Raw genomic sequence first — 9945 nt, forward strand, 5'->3', positions numbered from 1 at the left:
GGATTCAAAAACGGATTCGGATTCGGATGGAATTCAAAATAGCCATCGGATTCGGATTCGGATTCGGATTCAAAAACGGATTCGGATTCGGATGGAATTCAAAATAGCCATCGGATTCGGATTCGGATTCGGATTTTCAAAAATGCTGTCGGATCGGATTTTTGGTTCATGTCGGATCCGACGCACAGCACTAGTCCTCCCCCAGAAAAATTTTGAAAATGTAGATCACAGGAGATGGTATTTGAGGCACTTTTGAATACATGTACAACCTTTATTCTGACTATGGCAATCTTTTAGTAGAAATTTTTTTAATTTTAATTTTGCTCCAAAATCTAAGGGGGGCATGCAGCTGCCACCTTGTCCCCCCCCCGCAGGCTACGGCCCTGTTACGTAACTGCGTGGTAACATTTCTCAGAACCCGAATCTGCAACATTCCCAGAATATCTTCGCAGCACCTTCACCAGAGTCTATACATGGGAAATACAAGATTGAGACAACATACGATACGATACGATACGATACGAACGGAAAAACCAGAATCGGCCCGCTTGCGGAAGTTCATGCACTGCGCGCGATGCCCACGTGTTTACATCCGGTGCATCATGGAGGCGAAGTCATCTTTCGCGATGAGATTTCGCTTTGCGATATTCGCCGTCGTTCTGCTATTCAGCATCAAATGCGCCGGCAAGAGCGTCGGATCCTCGGCAGCCGGCATAGGAATCGACACGTCTCGCTATCACAACTACGACAAAATGACGAAACTGCTGCGATACTACGTCGACACATACTCGGACATAGCAGAGCTAGGCTCGGCTGGCAGGAGCGGACAGGGCCGCGAGCTGTGGTACGTGCGAATCACCGGCAACGCGACGGACACCGTCGGCAAGCCCATGTTCAAATACGTCGGCAACATGCACGGAAACGAGGCCGTCGGCCGCGAGATGCTCATCTTCCTCGTGCAGCACCTGCTGCAGAGCTACGACTCGTCGCCGCGCGTCGCCGCCATCCTCGACACGACAGACGTTTACATCATGCCTAGCATGAACCCGGACGGCTTCGAGCGCTCGACCGAGGGCAGCTGCGAGGGGCCGGGACGGTCGAACGCCAACCGCGTCGACCTCAACCGCAACTTTCCGGACCAGTACGACGGCGTCGACTACTCTCACGTCGACATGTTTGCGGGCCGCGCACCCGAGACTGCCGCCGTCATGCACTGGATCCTTGCGAACAACTTTGTGCTGTCGGCGAACCTCCACGGCGGCAGTCTGGTCGCGTCGTACCCGTTCGACGACAGCGCGACTCACAGGAACGGCGTGAAGAGCGCGACTCCGGACGAGCGGCTGTTCACCTACCTTGCTCACGTCTACGCCGACGCTCACAGCACAATGCATCTCGGCGTGCCATGCAGCGGCGACCACGGCTTCGAGGGCGGCATCAGTAATGGCGCCGAGTGGTACGACGTCCCCGGTGCGTACGCGCGCGCGAATTGGCAGTTATGTTGGGTGACGACCCCAATGCCTGGTCATTGACAAGGTCGCGAGGGGTCAACTGTTCCGAGGCAGCGCAAATGATGTTTAGTTGCAAGATCAAATAACTTCTTCGGTTGCGACGGGTCCATGTTTTGAAATTTCGCAAATGCTATTCAGTTGTAAGATCCAGAAATGTCTTTCCATTGTTCGATTGAGAATGGTTCTCCTTCCATCGATTTAGGAGTAAGATTATAGCGAAAAAAGCATATGTGAGAAGATCATGTTTTCTTCGTTTTTCGCAGGTGGGATGGAAGATTTTAACTATCTTCATAGCAACTGTTTTGAGATAACTCTCGAGCTGTCGTGCTGCAAGCATCCACCGAGGGCCCAGTTGGCAACCGAGTGGGATAACAATCGTGAAGCCCTGTTAACGTACATGGAGCAGGTGATTAGTTAACGGCGCTTGTGATGAAGAGATAGCGATAATCGCGATACGATGCTGTACAACACACTGTATCTTATCGTCATCTCATGTGTTGTTACGTCTACGAGATGTATGGCTCAGAGAGAATTGTTTAAAAACACATGTAGCAAAGGTTAGATGGAATTTTGTTTTGGAATCTGTCACGTGTCCATATGAAAATGATCTATTAGCAAACAGCATAAAGAATATAAACGAGTATTTATGAGTGACAATACAAATGTATTCATTGATTAGGTTTCCCTACGTGAACTCGATACACGTGAGCGTAAGTTATCGTGTACCACTAGACATACGTAATGCATCCCATTGAACCCTCTATTCAGCCCTCTTAAACTACTTTGTATGTACATTCACACTGTCGCTGTTTGATCGTCACGTTATTTGACTCCTGCTGAACGTTACCTAGGTACACATAGGTGCCAGCGGGTTTGTGAGGGATGCGACAACGCAGCAGGGCATTGCAAACGCGACCATATCCGTGGAAGGTCTTCCTCACCCTGTGACGTCCGACTCGCACGGCGCGTACTGGCGCTTACTCAGCGAGGGCAGCTACAACATCACCGCCAACGCCAGCGGGTGAGCCAGATGGCACCGCGACGAATAAAGCGTCGAATTAACGCGGCTGATTAACATGCGCGCGGGAGTACAAATTTCGTTGAGGTTTACTTAGACGTTGTTCATTAGATTTGTCGATGACGGCCGCTGCAAAACAATCATTGAATCTTGGCTGAGAGTTGTTGCCTAGCGGCAACTGACAGATAGACAGATAATAATACACGTGACCTGGGTCTATCGTAGTCCCTCCGATCACACCAACTTACACCTCCTCGCAGGGGCGGATCCAGAGGGTTAGGGTGACCAGTTTCCATATGTTCTTCTGCAGCTAGGGGGGTCCGGGGGCCATGCCCCCCCTGGGAATTAAAAAATAATAAGGCTATATTTGGTGCATTCTGGTAAATTTTGAGGCCTGTGACCGGTTTTTGGAAACTGGTGCAAACCGGCCTAAAACCGCGCCTTCCTCGGTACATAAACTGATCCTTAATAGTTGGTATTCATTTTTAGGGGGAACAGATGGTAGATGAATTCATATGTGAGATTCGTTAATTAACCTGCGCTTAGAACGAGTCAGCACACGTTGCATGGGTCGTTAACTGCGGCATGAATTCTACGTTTCAGGTACGTTCCCGTAAGCAAGCGCGGCATCGTCGTGAAGAGGGGGTTCCCGGCAACGACCCTGAACTTCGAACTGCCAAGCGGGATGGAGGACGAGGGTCGCCCGCAGATTGCCACGACGACAATGACGCCACACGCAGATGAAAACCAGTGAGTCACATTTTCATCCGCTCAATATTCGTAGCTTGCTGTCTAATGACAATTGCTTGACGATTCCGCCAATCAATGACGAACGTTAAATGCATTTCGTCTGTTCACACGTCTGCTAGGGTGGCGGCCCGAGATCATTCCTGCCTCCGCTCATGAGATGCTCTTGTGTTGTCTAGGTTCGTCGAGCCGACGACGTTTCATCACCATGACTACGAGGCGATGCAGGCGTCGCTGATGGAGCTGTCGCGGCGATGTGCGAACATCACGCGGCTCTACTCGGTCGGGGTGTCCGTGGAGGGACGTCAGCTCTACGTGCTAGAGATCAGCGATCGTCCCGGAACGCATGAGCCCGGTGAGTGAGTGACCTCGCCTGCGGTGTCTACCCACGATAACCCTCAACCTGGAGTTAAACAATATTCTCAACTGTAATCCAGACTCATTAAATAAGTTCATTTGGTTGGTAGACTGATCTACCTCCATCACTCATCGCCCTGGCTTACACTAGCTTATCATCCGCACACCGCAGGCGAGCCGGAGTTCAAGTATGTAGCGAACATGCACGGCAACGAGGTTGTCGGACGCGAGATGCTGCTGCTGCTCGCACAACTTCTCTGCGACAACTACGAGACGAGCGCGCGCATACGCCACCTGGTGGACGGCACGCGCATCCATCTGATGCCGAGCATGAACCCGGACGGATACGAGATGGCGCAAGAGGGTGAGTGCACCCACAGATCTCTTTGTTCACTGTATGCAGTCTGTAACATCTCCTGCCTTGGTTGTAGGTCCATAACAGCCGTTAAATATAAAATAAACTAGAGCACTTGGAGAGCACAGACCTCCGCCAAGGCAGCTCAATTCTGTGACTGTGAAAAATTTTATTAATTAATTAATTAATTAAATAATTAATTGGATCTGGATCACCGTCACCCACAACGACGTCCCACATCCGCTCCGATTCACGTCAACGCAGGGACGACGTACCACATCGCTCCGTTCACCGTCACACCGCAAAGCGACGTACCACATCGCTCCGCTTCAGAACATCAGCCACAACGACGTAACCACATCGCTCCGTTCACGTCACCAGGGAAACCGACGTACCGACATCGCCCGCTTCACCACTGAATGAGTATAGGACGCGCAACGACGTACGCACATCGCTCCGTTCACTCTACGTACTCACAACGACGTACCACATCGCCCCGTGCACCTTTCACCAGGAACGACGTTCACATCGCTTCCTGGTTCACTCAGCCAGGAACGACGTACCACATCGCTCGTTCAACTCACGCCACAACGACGTACCAACATCGTCTCCGTTTTCACTCACCAAAGAACGACGTACCACATCGCTCCGTTCAAATCACCCGCAACGACCGTAACCACATCGGCTCCGTTCACTCACCAGGAACGACGTACCAAATCGCTCCGTTCTATCCACCAGAACGACGTACCACATCGCTCTCGTCACTCACTGGCCGCAACGACGTACCACATCGCTCCCGTTCACTCACCCACTAAGCGACGTCACCACATTCGCGCGTTCACCCACCCCACGATCGACGCTACAATTGCGCTCCGTTCACGATCACCCACCAACGACGTTATCCAATCGCCCGTTTCCACTTAGTCACCCGCAACGACGTACCACACGCTATCCGTTCACTCAAATACCGCAACGACGTACACATCGCTCCGTTCACTTCAACGCAGGAACGACGTAACCACCCGTCCGCTCCGTTCATGCTGCACGAGAGCCAGCCACACCAGGACGTACGCATACATCGCTCCGTTCACGTCAACGCAGGAACGACGTACCAGCATTCGCTTCGCGTTCACGTCACAGACGGGAACGACGTAGTCCACAATGTCGCTCGCGTTCACATTTGCTTCACCGCATACGCACGTACCACATCGCTCTCGCGATTCACTCACAGACAGGAAAGACGTACCACATCGCTCCGTTCTACCATCCACGGGAAACAACGTGACCACGATCGCGCCGTTCACACTCACTCAACTGAGAACCGCAAGCGATCGTACAACAATCGCACGCGTTCACCGGTCACCCCGGAAATGACGGTACCGCACGCTCCGTCACTCACCCACGAACACGTCACCAACTATCGCTCCGTTCAGATCACTGCACTCAGGAAACGCAACGTAACCACATCTGCTTCGCGTTCACTCACCAGGAACGACGTAACGCACATTCCGCGCCGTTCACCGGTGCATCAGGAACGGACTACACATCGCTTCCGTTCACGTCACACCCCAGGAACGACGTACCAACATCGCTCCGTTCACTGCACCAAGGAACGACGTACCACAATCGCTCGTTCACAATCACCAGGTACGAGACCGTGCGCTGTGAGCGGAACGACGTACCACATCCGCTCCGTTCACTCACCAAGACAGACGTACCACAATCGCTGCGTTCACATCACAGGAAGGAAGCGAACGACTAACCACATCGCTCCCGTTCACTAGTCTCATCAGGACAGCTGACGTACCAACATTTCGCTTCCGTTCACTCACACCGTAACGACGTACACATCCGCTCCCGTTCAGCAGTCACGCAAGAACGACGTTACCAACATCGCTTCCGTTCACTCAACACAGGGGGAAAAGAACCGCAACGACGTTTACCACATCGCTCCGTCAACGTTCACTCCGGAAACGACTGTACCGACATCGCTCCGTTGCATTCACGCAGACGAGGAACGGACGATACCACATCGCTCCGTTCACAGTCAACCCCAACACGTAACCACATCGCTCCGTTCACGTCACCCACAACCGACCGACCACATCGCTCCGTTCACATCACGGGTAAGCGCCGCAACGACGTACCACATCGTGCTCCGTTCACAATCACGCAGGAACGACGTACCACCATCGCGGCGCGTTCACTCACCACACACGACCCCGTACCCACATCGCGCTTCCGTTCAACGTCCACTCACAACGACGTACCACAGTCGCTCCGTTCACTGTCACCGCACAACGACGTACCGACATCGCTCCGTTCACGAGTCACAGCCGGAACGACGTACGCACACTCGCCGTTCACCAGCGAGCACAACGACGTACCACATCAGCTCCGTTTCACGAATCACGCGCCGGATAGCGACGTACCACAGTCGCCCCGTTGCACGGGTCACGGGACCGCAACTGACGTAGCCACATCGCTCCGCGTTCACACTCACCCACAACGGACTACCACATCGCTTTCCTTCACCATCACAAAAGCCGCACGCGACAGTACCACATCGCTGCCGTGTCACTCACCGACCGGAACGACGTAGCCACATCTGCTCCGTCATCACAGGAAAGACGTAGCCACATTCGCTCCGTCACATCACACCCACTAACAGACGGTACCACAGTCGCTCCGTTCACTTCACAGAACGGATAACGACGTAACCACATCGTCGTCACTCACGCGCCCCAACGGACGTACCACAATCGCTCCGTTTCACGCGCACGGGCCGGCTAAACGACGTACCGACATCGCGCCGTTCACAGAGTCACCAAGGTAACGACGTACCACATCGCGCCGTTCAACTTCACGCCACAACGACGAACCACATCGCTGCCGTTCACCCACAGAGCCACAACGAAACGTACCACATTCGCTCCGTCACTCCACCCACAACGACGTACTGTCACACGCTCCGTTCAACCTCAGCCCACAATCGAGTACCACATTCGCTGTCGTTCACAGTCACCCTGGAACGACGTAAGCGACATCGGCTCCGTTCACTCGACTGGCAGACGAACGTACCACATCACTCCGCACATCACTTCAGGAAGCGCACGTAGGACCACAGTCGCTTCCTTCTACGATCATCGACGTGCGCGCACGACGTACCACAATCGCTCCTTTCACTCACCCCGCAACGACGTACACATCGCGTCCGTTCACTATCACCTAGGAACGACGTACCACTACACTCGTTCCGTCACACGCGCCACAATCGACGTACCACATCGGGTCCCGTTCACCTCACACGCCCGCAACGACGTACCTACATCGCTCCCGTTCACTAGTCACGCAGTAACCGATCGTAGCCACATCGGCTCCCGTTGCACTCACGGCCTAACGACAGTAACCACGATCGCTCCGTTCACGGCACAACTAACGACGTACCACAGTCGCTCGTCACCATCACCCAGGCAACGACGTACGCACAATCGCCCCCGTTCCGTCACCCACAACGACGTACCACAATCGCTCGCGTTCAACGCATCACGCCACAACGATCGTACCCACATCGCTCCGTTCACTCACGCAGGGAACGACGTAGTCCACCATCGCCTCGTTACAGTCACCCGGCAAACGACGTACACATCGCTCCCGTTCACATCACTCAGCAACGACGTAGCCACATCGCTTCCGTTCACTCATCTAAAGAATGAACGCTACCACATCGCTCCGTTTCACATGCACCTAGGCACGACGTACCTCCACATCGCTCCGGTTCACGTCAACTCAGGAACGACGTACCACTATTCGCGTCCGTCACTCACGCAGGAAGCGAACGTACCACATCGCTCCGTTCACGTACCAGGACGAACGTACCCACATCGGCTCCGTTCACGTCACCAGAACGAAACGTAACCACATCGGCTCCGTTCACTCCCCACAAACGACGTTACCAACATCGCTCCGTTCATTCACTTGACAGGAACGACGTACCAATCGCTCCGTTCACCTCAGTCACGCCCCAACGAACGGTAACCACATCGCTCCGTTCCTTACAGGAACGACGTACCACAATCGCTCCGTTCACCACGAAGTGGACCAGCTAATCGACGTACGCCCATCGTCCGTTCACTGCACCAGAACGACGTACCACATGGTCCTTCCTCGACGAGCAGGAACGAGTACCACAGCTCCGTTCACTCATGCCGGAACGACGTAAGCCACATCGCCCGTTCACGTCACCCGCGAATGACGTACCACATCGCTCCTTCACGAAGTCAAAGGACCGCAACGACGTAACCACATCGCGCCGTTCACGTCATCCGCACAACGACGTACCTACATCGCCCGTTCACTCATCCCGCAACGACGTAATCCACATCGCTCCGTATCATCACAGAATCACCAGGAACACGTACGCACATCGCTTCCGTTCACAACACGCCACAACGACGTACCAGCATCCGCTCCGCTTCGATCATACCCACAACGACGTACCACATCGCTTCCGTTCACTTCACAGGACAGGAAACGACGTACACATCGCTCGTCGTTCACATCACACACAGAAACGAGTACCACATCGTCCGTCACTCACCAGGAACGACGTAAACCACATCGCTCCGTTTCACATCACCCAAGGAACGACAGTACACAGTCGCTCCGTCACTCACGACCACGAACTTGGAACGTATCCACATCGCCCTTCACTCACGGGCCGGAACGACGTACTCACATCGCTCCGTTCACTCACCCACAACGACGTAGGCCACATTCCGCTTCAGGCGCGTTCACTCACAGGCCGCAACGACGTACCACATCGCTCCGTTCACGTCACCGGAGCCGCAACGACGTATACACCATCGCTCGATTCACGTCACTACAGAAGCGACGTACCACATCGCTCCGTTCACTCACTCACCGCCACGACGTACACATCGCTCCGTTCACCACAGACCGCAACGACGTACTCGACATCGTCTCGCGTCACCGATCACCAACCGGCAACGAGTACCACATCCGCTCCCGTTCACCGTCACCCGCAACGACGTACCACATGTCGCTCCGTTCACTCAATCCAGGAACGTACGTACCACATCGCTTCCGTTCACACCTCACGCAGGAACGTACGTACCACATCTGCGGTCCTGTTCACGTCACGTCAGCGGAACGACGTTACCACAGTGCTCCGTTCACGGTCACACAGGAAGATCGTACCAACATACGCTCCGTTCACGTCATCAAACGACGTACGCACATCGGCTCCCGTCACGTCACCCACAACTGAGCGTACCACATCGCTTCCGTTCACGATCACCGTAGAAGCGACGTACCACATCGCTCCGTCCACTCACGGCGCGCCAACGACGTACTCACATCGCTGCCGTTCACCTCACAGAAGGACGCACGACGTATCCAACAGTCGCTCCCGTCAGCTCACCCACAACGTCGTACCACATCGCTCACCGTCACTCACGGCCACAACCGACGTACAACATCGGCTCCGTTCACGTCACGCCACAATCGACGTACCACATCGCTCCGTTCACTCACAGGAAACGACGTACCCACATCGCTCCCGTTCAACTCACACAGGAACCGACGTACCACATCGCTCCGTTCACGGTCACCACAACGACGTACCACATCGCTCCCGTCACTCACCAGGAACGACGTACCACATCGCTCCGGTTCACGTCACGAGGGACGCAACGACGTATGCCACATCGCTCGTCTCCACTCACCCGCAACGCAGTACCACATGCGCTCCCGTCACATCACCAGGAACGACGTACCACACGCTTCCGTTCACTTTCACCCAGCAACGACGTACCACATCCCGCTCCGTTCACGTCACGAGCACTCGCAACGACGTACCACATCGCCCGTCACAAGTTCACAGACCGCAAGCGACGTTACCGACATTGCGCTGGCCGTTCACCACCAGGAAACGACGT

At 54.4% G+C, this 9945-nt stretch overlaps 1 protein-coding gene across 1 annotated transcript in view; it reads left to right on the top strand.

Annotated features, from left to right (window-relative positions):
* The first annotated feature begins 596 nt into the window (after window positions 1-596).
* The window catches only part of LOC106811608 (carboxypeptidase D-like), a 31002-nt gene continuing 21653 nt past the window's right edge, over window positions 597-9945 (top strand). The window contains exons 1-6 of the mRNA XM_014815308.1: window positions 597-1467; window positions 1772-1914; window positions 2360-2529; window positions 3130-3276; window positions 3453-3628; window positions 3803-3994. Of these exons, the coding sequence (XP_014670794.1) occupies window positions 603-1467; window positions 1772-1914; window positions 2360-2529; window positions 3130-3276; window positions 3453-3628; window positions 3803-3994 (1693 nt within the window). The 5' untranslated portion in view covers window positions 597-602. The remainder of the gene's footprint in view (window positions 1468-1771; window positions 1915-2359; window positions 2530-3129; window positions 3277-3452; window positions 3629-3802; window positions 3995-9945) is intronic.

Source organism: Priapulus caudatus, unplaced genomic scaffold (assembly GCF_000485595.1).
Source record: "Priapulus caudatus unplaced genomic scaffold, Priapulus_caudatus-5.0.1 Scaffold556, whole genome shotgun sequence".
Lineage (NCBI taxonomy): Eukaryota > Metazoa > Priapulida > Priapulimorpha > Priapulimorphida > Priapulidae > Priapulus > Priapulus caudatus.